Source organism: Diospyros lotus, chromosome 12 (genome assembly GCF_014633365.1).
Source record: "Diospyros lotus cultivar Yz01 chromosome 12, ASM1463336v1, whole genome shotgun sequence".
NCBI classification, from domain to species: Eukaryota; Viridiplantae; Streptophyta; class Magnoliopsida; order Ericales; family Ebenaceae; genus Diospyros; species Diospyros lotus.
The window spans coordinates 31,096,316-31,111,447 of record NC_068349.1 but is presented as its reverse complement, the minus strand read 5'-3'; the positions used below and the strand labels follow the sequence as shown (position 1 = coordinate 31,111,447).

The window sequence follows — 15,132 nt, the reverse complement described above, 5'->3', positions numbered from 1 at the left end:
TTCCCTCCCTTTCGGCTCTCCCTTCCTCTTAATTCTTATCCAAATTCCTTCCTAAACCCTAGGGTCATGACATTTGGTATCAGAGCCGTCGTTCCTCGGTTGTGATTTCAATCAATCAAGACACTAGGCTGCAGAATCTGCTCTAGGCTGCTTCATGAGTCCCAGTGACGAAACTAGGGTGAAGTGGAAGAGGAAATAACGATTGCTGAACATCAGAGTGCGGTTCAGTCTAGGGGAAATTTTCGGCTTACTTGATTGAGTTAATCAAGTCCAAAATTGGAGGCGAAGCAGATCCAAATCTCGATGGATCTAAGTGAAGTAGATTTCAGCGATTGTGAGCCAAGACAGAGATAAGTGAAATTTCGGTGATTACGAATCCCGGTGATTGGCGAGTGGTTAAGGCACGGCGTGGAAGTAAGTCCAGCGGTCTTGAATTTGTAGTGATGACAAGAAGACGCAAGCGAGTTTGACAATCAGAAAAACCGTAGCGTTAGGTTCGGAAATTAAAGGCTGTCTTGGCTACGAACACAAAGCAGGAGGGTGACTGTGAGAAACAAGTTCTTGCGAACTATAGGCTCTGATCGGCAATTCAATTGCGGATTAGAGGTACTGAATTCGGAAGAATAGGAAGCCGAGCCGCAACGAATTTGATACAGAACAGGAGGATCGGATCTACATGCGCGGCCATATGCAATTGATTTCAGTGACAAACTCAGACTGGATAGGAAGAGGAGTTACGCAGCGGAAGTGCTTCAGAAGCGAGATAGTGGACGGTGATTGGGTGGCGATCAAGAATTACTTAGATCCGGTGAGTAGTGAAGGCGCCACAATCCTTGGCAGTAGGTTTGGGAGTTGAGCAGTGAATTCCGACAATATACAGTAAGTTTTTACAGAGATTGGCATCATTCTGGGACTCGTTCCTACTAGTCTTGTTCGACATTTTGTATTTCCATGCACGGTGGCCAAGCGATTCCGACTCCGCTGGGGCTAGCCTTAAATCAGTTTGATTTCAGCAAACTCATTGCATGTGATTGAGGTGAAAGGCAGGAGCGGTCGGGTTCAAAAATAGTAGATGAAGCAAATTATTAGAAGGCAAAATTGCAGCAGCTGATTCTCAGCTACTGCATCGTTACTCAAGCTTTGCGGCTTGGAATTGGGATGGTCAAACCGCAGCAGGTGACGAAATGGATTGGGCAGTGATTCTTGAAATTCCGGCAAATTCAAGAAGTTCAACGAAGAAGAATCGGACCTGAAGATTGTTCTTGGTGGCAACTAAGATCAAGTGATTATCGAAGGCAGCAACAACAGCTGAATTTTGGAGCTAGGGAATATAAGGTCACGCAGAAGGCAATGACCCACAACTAGGAGGATAATGCAGCCAGCAAAGCAAACATGCGTTGGGGACTAGCTACCTCTCAAGAAAGAGTGTAGAGAGACTTGGAGAGGCATCAGAAGATGATGAAGCAACATGTCCAGCGGATCAACATGTTCAACATGTTGTCACCCGATTTTCGTCCCCGGGCTGCTGATCCAAGTTTGCCCAAACATGGCACCCTTCCTATGACCCATGGCTTGCAAGAGGCAAGGGAACTACAGGCCTTGAAATCGGAAATTCAAGTAAGATGTTCATCTTCCCACACTTCCAATCATACTCCAATGTCTAGGGAAGGGGAGATCAAGTGGACTGATCTCGCTGGAAATTTACATGACCAATTTGGGATGAAGAAGAACATGATTAAGGTGACTAAGGAGTTTAACAAATTAATTCAGGAGGGATCGATGACAGATTATTGGGATAGATTTGAGGAGTTAAGGTCCCTATTGTGGAGTGCTCAGCCAACTCTAACGGAGCACTATTTTGTATCAAGATTTATTAGTGGTTTGAAGGACAAACTAAGGTCAATGGTCAAAATGATGATGCCGACAACTGTGAAAGAGGCAGCCAAGAGAGCAAGGTTGCAGGAACTCGCTTTGGAAGCCATTTTTAGAAAGCAAGAGTTGCAGCCTAACAGTTATATTAAGGGCAGCCAACTGATTGAGGGAGCTTCTAAGACTGCAAATTATGACCAGCAGGAATCTGAGGAAAATTTGGAGCTGGACTGGCCAATTAAAACTGAAAACTCCAGCAATAAAGAGAGATCGGACATGGATATTAGCGAAAATTACAGCTTATATTTGCAGGAAACGGATGGAGTAACTTCGGAATATGAGGATGACATTGCTGATAGGTTCCATGCCAATGATGAAAGACAGCCACGTAACGAGGACTTGGACCAAAGGAAGAAGCAGGAGGTTGAGGACTTGCACAATCCTGCAGTTGCTGTGAGTGATAGTCTTGCTGTTACTTCAAAGGGTGCTTTAATTAAAGTTAATGGCCATTGGAGTACAATTCAAGGTTGGTTAGAGATTAACGAAGGCTGCTTGTGCTTGGAAGAAATTTCTGTTGGGGGGAACAAAATTCTTGCTGTTTTGTTTATTCCTCTTTCAGTTGGAGAGCTGCAACGCCGATTCAAATTTTGGCTTGCAACGAAGTTGGAGTTCCTTTCTATGATTGGAAATGATATGGTTGCAGCTATAACGGATCAATTGGAAGCATTCTCCATGGAAATCAGGATGAGGGGGATGGCTGGACTTGCTGTTGCAGCAAGTCATAGTACTAATGTTTTTAAAGGAAAAGACACAAAAAGGCAAAAGAAAAAGAAGATACGAGATAAGCACAAGAAAAGGCGAAGAAGAAACCAGTTTGCTAGGGCTGGAATCGGTTGAGGAATGGGGTCAACAACTATCAATTCTTGGGGACAAGAATTGTTTGAAGGGGTGGGGATTGTCGTGACCCCAAGGAACCCCAAGGATATATTAGTAATACATGTCATGTGTTTTCCTTATTAGTTGCATTTTATGTTGTTGTTGTTAGCATCTTCAATTGTAAGCCTATAAATAAGCTTGAGTAGTTAGAGAAAGGACTTAATGAATGAATGATTTGAATCTCAATTCCCTCTCTCAATACTCTCCCATGGCTTTTCTCTCTCCCTCAATTCTGTTCTATTCTTCCTTCCCTCCCTTTCTGCTCTCCCTTCCTCTTAATTCTTATCCAAATTCCTTCCTAAACCCTAGCTAAACCCTAGGGTCATGACAGAAAGGTACCTCACATTTACTTCATTTCCCTTTTTTCATTTCTTTTTCTTTAGGGGGCAGAAGGTGCCTCCTGTACAATACTACCTAGCCTTACATCCATGAGGTCATTGACAATAGGTAAGAAGAACAAAATAGAATATGAATGCAGCAGCTAAACCTTCTGCTGTTCTCCCCAATCCCACCCCCTCCCCACCAATCAAAACATATATATTTATATATATATAATTTTGAATATTTATTTTTAGTTCCTGTTTTCTAATTCAAGTTTTGCACAATCTGCATGGCTATCATTGATGGGAGGTGCTTGACAAGCCAAATAGAACTTCAAGAAAAGCCTAACAATTACTCAGAATCACTGAGCTGAAGTTCAGGCAACAAATTCGTTTCCCTAGTAAAAACAGAGAGAAGAAATCCTTCCAAAGATAAATACTACACTGTTGACTAAATATCTTTGGATAAATATCAAGAGATGGCAGCCCAAAAATGAACAGTCAAACAGCACAGGTAGATACAAATAGAAGTGGTGTATTCACTATAATTATTCATGATAACAACACATACAATAAGTATATTCAGTTATTAAAGTGACTACTAAAACCATTAATAAGCCAGAGAAAACGACTCGAACAAGTGACCCTTAAAGGACCTTCATCACATCCAGAAAGGGAAGCAATCATTCAACTATCAACCAGCTAGTTAGATTGCAAACATAAAGACTCTATACAATCCTAATATAAAATACCTTCTGCTTAACTTAGCCAAAGATAATACCTTGTGCTTAGACCATTTCCAGGGACAGTAGATCCACAGCTGTGACACCTTGTGTGTTTAGGGCACAAATAAGGTCCACTGCTTACATTCTGCATGACCCCATAACAAGATAAAGCTGACTATCTAAATCACAAGATAAAACACAAGAAGGAATGGAAGCCCCACCTTGTGAGGAGGATGCTGGCAGTAACAATGATATGCTCCATCACACCTCTTACAGAACATGAATTTTGTCTGATCCCCAGTTCTACGGCAGACCTGGAGTAAACAGAAAGCAATAAAGTTGAAAAAGGAATACAGAACTAACTATAAACCAGCTGTAAGCCGGTAAAAATAAATTGATTGGTTGCATGGCATAAAAAAAGGACAACTTCAGCTAGACCATCCAGAATGTCAATTGATTAGGTAGCATCACTCAGAAAATCTTAAAAGACAAAATCTGGACAGTTGAATAAATAGGCTGACAGCCAGATATTATTACATATTCTGATATCATTGACTTCATGACCAAAAAAACAGCATGAACGTGACAACTATTTAGAAGCATATGCCCTACTTAGCATAAATTGTAGTGCTTGATAATTATCATAATGCGCATAAACCATCTCAATCATGCTAATTTTTACAAAATTAAGAATTTAAAAGTTTTTCACTAGCATACAGAATTCCTAGCTACACCAAAATCAAAGGTATTATATTGAAATCTTAATTTAAGCCAGAAATGGAAAAATAATAGAACACTAGGAGCTGATAACAATTACTAACTGCTAATGCTTAAAACAATCAAATAGCCATTCCTGTAGTGCTTAGTAGAAAGGAGATGTATAAGACCATTTCTGACAAACAAGGCAGTTAACATCATGTTGAAACAGTATAATATATGATTCGTTTTCCTTAACTATTAACTTCCACTTATATGTTAAAAAGGGCACATCAATATTTACCTCACAAATACGGCATGAGGGACAGGTCCATGAGCTCCAATGGAATAAATCTGTCATCAACATGTCAGAAAAGGTAGAATTTGGAATAATATCAAAGCTCCATATGAAAAAAAATACCTCTATGCTGGGACCAAGCTTTCAGACAACTCCTATGATACTTCTTGCCACAACTTTTACAAGAAAGCATCTTCCTTGCTCTCTCACTTCCTTCATTTTCACCAAAATAGCAAAGTCGGCACATTACTTTGACATTAGACTGACCTTGATCTTCTCCAGGAAGATCTCCAGAGGCATCCTGCACACATAGAAGGATAGTCTAATATTGACAAAGCAACAATTGGGCATATAAGATAGATGCCTACAAAAGAGGATTAAGGTTCCAATCAAGAAAAAATATATCAAAAAACTCCAGAGGCCATAGTTGGTAATACAATTTTGAACCACCCAGTACTGGATGCCATAGTTGTCAAAGGCGTGCCTCATCACCACTGAGGCGAAGTGCCAAGCTTGAGGCACTGCCAAGGTACACGAGGTGCCCACCTCGTGCAAGGTACAATGCACATGCCTTGTATGTATAAGTGTATTAAAACCCTATTTCTTGTCCATTTTCCATCTTAGATCTTATTTGTTGTTGATTTAGTTGCATATTATTGTACATCAATGAGAGGCGAACCTTGTGGTGTAAGTTGATGGTCTGCCAAATCTCCCACACACCATTAGGGTCCTTTTGGCAGTGATGTTCGCATGCTGGAGAACTATTCAGGTCTGTGTTCTGTTTCATTTTTCTTTCTTTCTTCTAATTTCTTTTGCAATTTAGAAGAAACTAATTCTTTGTTGTAATTGTTTTTTGCTGTGTTCCACTCTATTTTTTTCCTTCCAATTTCTTCCTAAGAAACAACTGTTTTCTTTGTGTGCTCTACTATCTGTTTCTCTCTCTTTTCTAATTTCTTTTGTAATTTAAAAGAAACTATTTGTTTGTCTGTAACTGTTTTAGCTGTGTTCTGCTACAATTTTTTTTCTTTCTTCTAACTGCAAGAAACTAATAGTTTTATTGTAATTGTTTTTTGCAGGGTGTTCTAATATAATTTTTCCTTCCCTCTAATCTCTTTTGCAGTTAGAAGAAACTAATTTCAAAACTAACTAATTGTTTTTCTACAATAATATTAGTTGTTACTAGAGAGTTGGTCATTTGTCATTTATGATTTTATGAGTTTGCATCTACCTCCTTATAGGTACATATTGAAACCAATAGTGTATATGTATTTTGTAAGCATTTTGAATAAATGTGTGCCTCATGAGCTTAAGGCCCGCGCTTCCTCTTGCACGTTGTTCCTAGGCCCCAAGCACTAATTTGCACCTCAATGCGCCTTGCACCTTAGACAACTATGCTGGATATCAACCGGAACTCAGTGATACTGGTGCTTTATCCAGTACACTTCTGCCCTTGTTACATATATCCTTCTTCTCACATCTATTTCATAGTTGTTCCCTTAATACAGTATCAATGTTCTCACTCTCTCGCTCCAGAAGCCCAGATTTCTCACTCCCTCACTTTCACCCCCTCACTCTCTTGGCAGCTGTCAACCAGATTCATATCTGGTAAGTTCTATTTTTGTATACTTTTTATTTTCTTAAAACCTCATTGACCGAAATCTCTGATAACCAGAGACCAGATCTGATATTTGTTGTGAACAGGAGACCACGATCTCTGGTCGAACCGAAGATTTCTTCTTGCACCAGATATCGTCATTCTGTTTTTTTTTTTTTTTTTTTTTTTGGTGGGGGGTGGGGGGGGGGGGGGGGGTTCTTTCATTCTTTATTCTAAGTACAAAGAAAAACTACACTAGTTTTGTGTAAAATATGGATATTCTTGATAGATTGGATAAAATATGAATTATTAGTTTAAAAATGGAGAGAGATAAGGATCAGAGGATGTTCACTTCTCTAGGTTACAGAGAAGGGTAACTTCTCTAAACTACAGGGGTTTATTTTTTAAATTATTTTATTCAATAGCTTTAAGATGGTTTCATTTAAAAAGAAAACCAATATAGCAGTCGGTAGAAGACAAATAAAAACTTGGTAGAAGACACGTAAGTATGATGTTAATTATAATAAAGAAGATAATACCTTAGATAGAAATGACTGGAGAGCTAGAAATCGTGTAGCTGCTGCCAAATAGTTGGTATAAAGGCTTGGTATGTTGTTGGATGATTTTATTCAAGAGTTTAAATTTTTTTTACATGTAATTTAACGAGATTTATTGTGTTATTTCAGATGTTATGTATGCTTATATGGATTTTGATCTTCTTTTTTTTTTTTTTTTTTTGATAATTGACAGAGGATATTTTGAATATTAGACAAGTTGTTAAGTTGGAAATATTGTTCTATGGTTATCTTCTCTGTTTTTCTTTTTCCCTAAATAACAAATTGGAAAAGGTAGGACTTGATCCCACAAAGTAGTTGCGAGGGTGCTTAAAGGCGTGTCTAGGTGCAAGGTGCATCTAGGCACACCTGTTGCACTTGGAATGGTCCCAAGCAGGCGCAAGCAAGCAAGGCACACCCAAGTGCACCTAGGCCCTCAAGTAGGGGTGTCAAAAAATATCTAAAAAACGGTGAACCGGACCAAACCGTGCCTTTTGGATTAGTTATATGATTCAATGGTTAGGTTCTGGTTCTAAAAAATAAAGAACCGATATATTTGATTTGGTTACTGATTTTTTTTTCAAACCGTGATTTGAACCGAATTGGAACCGATATTATACTTATATATATATTATAATTTTTTTTGTATATATATATACGCATACGCATAAATAGTATCACTTCCTAGGAAACTAGAGGGATTCATAAACTCTTTTATTTCCAGACTTTTATGCGTTATTACTATACTAAATGGTCGATATAATCTCATTTGATGAGGTAGTCTATGAATTATTTTGTTCTACTTTTACTTCAAGACTTGAAGCATTAATGAAGTTATGGGATTATTTTAATTAACAAATTTGTTTGTAATTTCATATTTTGCGAAAATGTTTAGAAGCTAAATGTTAATTGGATAGAACCGAAACCGGTCCGGTGTGATGGATTGGTCATGATTTGGTTTTATACATGTAATGGTTCGATTACGGTTCTTATTTTTTCAAAACCGTTAAAAATAGTTCGGTTACTAGATTCTTATAGAACCGGACCAATCTGAACCGTTCACACCCCTACCCTCAAGTGCAACCTTGGGCTTAGGTGCGCCTAGCTGTTTTGTTAAAAGTATTTTTACTATTTTAACTTTTAAGTGTTTATTGCTGTAATTTTTAATGGAATCCTATTAGAAAAAGTAAATTTTTTAGATTCCAATTCCAATTATAACTAAATACTAATTAGAACTGGTATTTACTTAGGTATTGTTTATTAACCAAGATATAGACCAAAAAAAGTGGGATACAAAAAGCATCTCGAACAAGAGTATTTTCCATTGTGTTTGTTAAATTTATCTGAAAAGAAGTCATGTGACTTCTTATCTTGAACTTTCCAAAAAGAATTATCTCTTCCCTCTCTTCGAATAAGTTATCTTAGACCTTACAGATAAGTTATCCTGATGTAACCTTATCTTACTCATATTAACAAATACTACCTTATTGGAATTGGTATTTTATTTATTGTTGTGATTTTTAATAGAATCCAATCTTAATAGGAAAAGAAAATTTCAAATTCCAATTCCAACTATAACTAAATACTAATTGGAATTAGTATTTTGTTTATTGCTATGATTTTTAATAATATCCAATCCTAATAGGAAAATGAGACTTTTCATATTCCAATTCCAATTATAACTAAATACTAATTGGAATAGGTATTTATTTATTAGAATTGGTATTTTGTTTATTACTGTGATTTTTAACATAATCCAATCCTAATAGGAAAAAAAATAAAAACTTTTCAGATTCCAATTCCAATTAGTATTTACTTATTAGAATTGGTATTTTATTTATTACTGTAATTTTTAATAGAATCCAATCCTAATAGGAAAATGAAACTTTTTAAATTCTAATTCTAATTCCAATTATAACTAAATACTAATTGAAATTAGTATTTTGTATATTACTGTGATTTTTAATATAATCAAATCCTAATAGGAAAAGAAAATTTTTCGTATCCTAATTCCAATTATAACTAAATACTAAATAAACAATAAATCAAAAAAGAGACTCAAACCTAAGAGATTAATGCTTCTAATGATGAAAATATGGAAATGTTTGATCTTGATGATGAGGATGATTTTTAGATTATTTAAAATTCATAATTAGTTAATCTTAATTAGGAGTTAAGACCTACAAATTGTTTTAAGATTTAATTTAAGTTGACTTAAAGACTTTTTTTATAAGTTTTTTTAACTTTTGTGATGTTTATATGCCGATTGTTGAGATATAATGGGATGTATGTAACTTGTTTTAATATTTTTTTTAGTTAGTATATGTCGAATCTTTTAATTTTCTTGAAAACATGCTTGTGAATATATTATTAGGAGTTAGGACCTATTTTATACCTTATTCTTCAACTAGGACATATATTTTTCTTTTTTTGTTTAGTTAGCATGCGCCTAGTTCCACCAGGTGCACGCATCACCTTGCACATCAGGCTCCAACACCCTTGTGCGCCTTGGAACTTTAATAACACTGTAGAGAGAGGCTATATGGACACAGAGGGCTGGCCCACTAACTATAGAGACATGGAGCCCTATATGCCACTGCCACATAAACCACACTCCAACACCAAGGTGGGACTCGCAAGCACGAAGGCCAACAAGTTGTCAAACCCAAGTTTGTTGTTTTTATTTTTTATTTTTTTTTACATGTTATGTTATTTAGGGCACATTCTAGGTAATAATGGTAGTATTTATGCTTCTATAAGTCTCTTTTCTATTAAAAAATGCATTATATTTGTATGTATTCTTTATCCTATATAGTTATATATTATTAAATTGTATAGAGCTATATATCAAAAACGATAGCCCTACTACATCCGAGACCAATACCATACTATACCAATAACAAATCCAATACTTTGTCTAGTATAGTATTTACAACTATGCTAGATGTCAATTGGAACCAAAATAAAGGCTCAATCACTACTCAATCCCTCCACCCCCCCCCCCCCCCCCAAAAAAAGAAGGGGTATAACTGTATAAGCAAGAAGGACAAAGAATTCTATCATAACAGTGTTTAAAGGAAATGACTAGGGTATCGAATCGAAAGAGAAGAGGTTCAAGGGTCAATGGTTAGGCTAGGGTTGAACTAGGATGTATTTTAGAAAATAAATACATATAATAGTTGAAACTATGACATACAAATTTTTAAAAATAAAATCCATCCTATAATACTGATTAGTTTTTAAAATATATTAAATAACAATGTGCAAAAATTAGAAAAATTGTATAAAACAATATTAACACAAATATTTGATGAAAATAAAATAAAATACAACAACAACATATCCAGCCATTATCCCACTATGTGGGGTTGGCTAGATAAATTCTAGATTTCCATGTATTTCAATAAAATAAAATACTTAAATTAAAAATAAAAAAATTATAAAAATTTACAAAATGGTGGATGGTACCTAAATAGTAGGCATCAACTCATTTCATATATCTAACAAATTTTATATTTAAAATAGGGTAAAATACACTGACCATCTGTGGGCTTTAGCCTAGAAGCATCCCCCACATCTTCGAAATAAAATCAACTTTCTCAAGTTTAAAAACATTTAGCAATTTGCCCCCATCATTAGTTAACTTCAATTATTTTTTTTTAAATGCCCAAAATACTTTCACATTCTCTCTCCCCTTCTCTAAGAAAGATGAGTTCCCATTCCTCTTTCTCCCCCCTCTCTCTTCCTTTAGCTCTCCCTCCCCCCTCTCCTTTTCCCCCAAGGACACCACACCTCATCGTGGGATTTGACAATGGCATTCAATATCACTACACCCCTATGGGGTTCATCCCCTTCCTCTCTCTTACTCCCCCCCCCCCCCCCCCAAGGAGCCAACCTAGGTTCCAATAAACCCAAAATGAAAGACCCATTATATGGTGGTCACCTAGCACCACCAATAATTTTTCTTTTTTTATTATTTTATAAATAGTCATTTCATATTACCCAATTTTCTAACAACATGAGAGGTCTCCATCATTTCCAAAATGTGAGGGGTAGTTTCTACAATGAGGGCAACCCCTCACAGGATTGTTATCATAACCTAATCTTAAATATAAAAAAAAGCAAAAAAAAAAAAAAGTAATAAAACACCCCGCCCATTTCAGCTGGTTGAATTTGGCTAGTTAAACCAACTGGTTTAGTGGCTAGTTTTCGCTACCAGCATAACCAATTTGTTGATTGGTTATTGATTTAGCCGACTGGATCGGTTGATCCAGTCCGAATTTCAAAACAATGATTATTATCAATATAATCAGTCGAAGCAAGAACAAAGGAAGCTCTACTCTATATCTCCAAGGGAGAACAACACAACTGCTTCAATTCCCAACATCTGAATTTACAGAGCCAGTTATATTCAAAATCAAAACAATTACACAATTAAAACTCATAGGTTGCTGGCAAGTTGGTGTCTAATAATCGCATGGGATGCGTGAGATAGTTATTTCCACTCTTATGGAGCACCCATACAATCCCAGCCACTACCTATGAGGCCAACAGACTGCAAGCCCAATGCCAACCAATCATGTCGACTATTTTGAACATCACCTCAGAAAGGAGTGCACCCAATAGGGGGTATTTGAACAGTTGAACCACCAGAAGGGCTTAGAAGCCAATTATTCTTAATATTTTTTTCTCAAATGCCATGAGCATACTGAATGCCTCTACATCGCTGTCCTGTGGATTCCTCACACACCTACTTAACAGATGAAGAAAAGTTGAGCGTCAAATTCCCCAGCTAAAAGTTCAGAAAACAAATATTCGTCATTCTACAGAATTCGTCATTCCGCAAATTCAGGCCTCGGAAACTCCACGGATGACACGTAGAAAATATGACAGCAGTGATATGACTCAAATCCAAGGGCGTGAAACAGAAATTTGATCAGCAGCAAAAGAGGAGAACAACTCATCAGCACATGATAAAGCACTCAAGAAACCGACAATGACGTACTCCCGCATTCAATGCTCCCAACCCTAAACCCCCAAATTCAAAGAAACAACACAAAAACCAATGAACCGATAGCGTAAGAACCTCACCGGCATAGCACCGGACTCGAACCGCCGGGCGTAATCCTCGGCGACCATGGAAGCGACGGCTGCCTTCCTCTGCATGGCGGCGCGCTTGGTCCGCGCCGACAGCAACACCTCGTCTCCATCGCCGAGGGCGGCCTCGGCCGGCAGGGGGGGCGGCGGCGGGGGCGGGACGACCTTGGGAACGAGGACCTGGACGGTGCCGGAGTCGCGAGGCCTATGGAGGCTGGGATCGGCGCGCAAGGCCTCGATTGTGGCCACCGTCTCCAGGAACTCATTCCGGCTCTTCTCGTTCCGCAAGCCGGGGGGAAACCCTAGGGAGCAGAAGCAGATTCGCTGGCTGAAAAAGAAAGAGAGGGTTTCACAGAGAGAGCAAGAGGAGGAGCAGCGAACTTATAGAGAGAAAGAGAGAGAGAGAGAATACCATGTAATTGGGCAAGCGACATGAAAGGCCATGCCCCTCTACTACTACTACTGCCGCTGCTGCTACCAGATTTGAATTTTCGGTTGATCCGAGTTTAAGCCAAGCCAGCCACCGGCAGATTGATAACTGATTTGAATTGGTTTCCCCTAAAAATTAAAATCAGAACAATAGTGAAATTGAATTGGGGGGGGGGGTTTCTCCAAATATAACATTCCTAATAAAATAAATAAATAAATAAAATGTCACTTATGATGGAGACTCTATGTGAAGTGTTTGAACCTTTCTTTGGGTGCAAAAAAGGTTAAATTTCCCGGCTTAAGAGCCCTCACACGAGTTAATATATCTTAATTAATAAATTAAATTAAAACTAAATTATATGACAATAGAAATAAATAAATAATGACCTATTTAGATAATTGACATAATTTTTTTTTGTGGTTATTTTTTTTTCTTTTAAAATAAATTGTCTCTAAAGACCGTTCCAATTTAGAAATGGTTTTACAAATTCTTCTAACATTTCTTCACAAATCCTAATTAATAAATTAAATTAAAACTAAATTCTATGACAATAGATGTCAGGGGTGAATAAATAATTAGTTATTTGGTTAAATCATGTTATTTTATTTCTCTGTGGCTATTTATTTTCTTTTTTTGCTTATTTATTTTTTTAGGGTAAATTGCCTTCAAATACTGTTCCAATTTATAAATGATTCTACAAATTTTTGTAACACTTTTTCACAAACCCTAATTAATAAGTTAAATTATAGGCTAATAGATAATAGTAGTGAATAAAATAATGAGATATTTGATTAAATAACGTCATTTTCTTTTTTCATGGCTATTTATTTTATTTTTTGTTTCTATTTTTATTTTAAGATAAATTGTTTCCAAACACCGTCCTAACTTAAAAATAGTTCTACAAAACTTTATGACACTCATTCGCAAACCTTAATTAATAAGTTAAATTTTAGGGTAATTGATGACAAGAATGAATAAATAATGAGTTATTTGTTCAAATGACATCGTTTTCTTCTTCCATTGCTATTTCTTTCCTTTTTTGTTTATACTTTTTTAGGGTAAATTGTCTAAAAACATTGTACGAGTTTACAAATGATTTTGCAAATATTTATAACATTTCTTCGCAAACCCCAATTAATAAGTTAAGTTAAAGCTAAATTCTAGGGTCATATATAACAAAGGTAAATAAATAATGAGTTATTTGGTTAAATGATATCGTTTTCTTTCTCTATGACTATTTTTTTTTTTTCTTTTTAGGGTAAATTGGCTCTAAACATCGTCCTAGTTTTAAAATAGTTCTACAAATCTTTGTGACACTCATTTGTAAACCTTGAATAATAACTTAAATTAAAACTAAATTGTAGGGCAATAGATGACTAGGGTGAATAAATAATGAGTTATTTGCTTAAATGATATTGCTTCTTTTACTATGGTTATTTATTTTCTATTTTTCTTTTAGGGTAAATTGTCATCAAACACTATGTTAGTTTATAAATTGTTATGCAAATCTTTGTGGTGTGGATGCACCGGGTTCGTCCCACCTCAATCACCCAAATGGCGACTGCCTAGAGGGTAACTGAGAGGCTCACAAGTGTGGTGAGACTCTTGGTCGTCGAAGGGCGATAGTTATGAGCTAACTCGTGATTGTGGGCCCATGATGACACGATGTGTGTAAAACCCCAAGAGCCCAAAAGATGGTAGTATATATCGAGAAAAAGTAAGGAATGAAATAACACCAACTAGATACCTTTTAAGCTAAATGTAGGTAAAAAAACTCTCAAATTAAGCATGCTTGACCTGGGGTAATCCAATTATGAGTGACCCCCCTGGGAAGTTTGTGTAAGTCCATCACGGTAAATTGTTTCAATCATTCCTATTGCTCGATGCGAGATGTTACAAAAAATGTATGTCAACAATTTGCAACACTTATTTGAAAACCATAATTAATAAGTTAAATTTAATTTAATTTATAGGGCAATAGATAACATGGTTGAATAAAGAATGAGTTATTTGGTTAAATGATATTGTTTTATTTTTTCATGGCTATTTCTAGACATGGCCAAAATTGAACCGGACTGGCGGTTCGAACCGGAACCGGACCGGCCGGAACCGGACCCGGAACCGGCCGAACCGGAACCGGACCGAACCGGCGAAATTCGGTCCGGTTCCGGTTCAAGGTTCCGGAGAACCGGAACCGCCGGTTCCGGTTCCGCGGAACCGGCCCCCCCTCCCCCCCCCAACCCCCCCCCCCCCCGTGCGCGTGCACGGCGGTTCCCCGGAACCGGCCCCCCCCCGTGCGCGTGCGGCCGTGCACCCCCCCTCCCCCAACGGTCCAATTTGGACCGTTGGACACCCCCCCTCCCCCCCAACGGTCCAAATTGGACCGTTGGACACCCCCCAACTTTTTTTTTTTTTTTTCAATTTTATAATTCCTATCTATATATACCCCTCCCTCCCCCACTCATTTTTCACACTTTCTCTCTCTCTCTCTCTCTCTCTCTCTCTCAAGTCTCAAGCTATTATTCTCTCAATTTTGTCTCTCATTTAATATTTTAATTTCAATTTCTTCAATCTTCTCATTTTGTTATTTATCAATTTATTCAATTATATTGT

The 15,132-nt window shown here is 37.1% G+C and overlaps 1 protein-coding gene across 2 annotated transcripts in view; it reads right to left on the bottom strand.

The window, feature by feature from the left end:
• Positions 1–12,682, bottom strand: part of LOC127787254 (uncharacterized) — a 40,372-nt gene extending 27,690 nt beyond the window's left edge. For both annotated transcript variants that reach the window (XR_008020132.1, XM_052315215.1), the window contains exons 1-6: positions 12,502–12,682; positions 12,084–12,417; positions 4,968–5,145; positions 4,851–4,900; positions 4,072–4,164; positions 3,907–3,995 (exon numbers count right to left, since the gene is read on the bottom strand). Coding sequence is in view for 1 of the 2 variants with exons in the window: in XM_052315215.1 (XP_052171175.1) it covers positions 3,907–3,995; positions 4,072–4,164; positions 4,851–4,900; positions 4,968–5,145; positions 12,084–12,417; positions 12,502–12,533 (776 nt within the window). In the remaining variant the exon portion in view is untranslated. The remainder of the gene's footprint in view (positions 1–3,906; positions 3,996–4,071; positions 4,165–4,850; positions 4,901–4,967; positions 5,146–12,083; positions 12,418–12,501) is intronic.
• Positions 12,683–15,132: the final 2,450 nt, after the last annotated feature.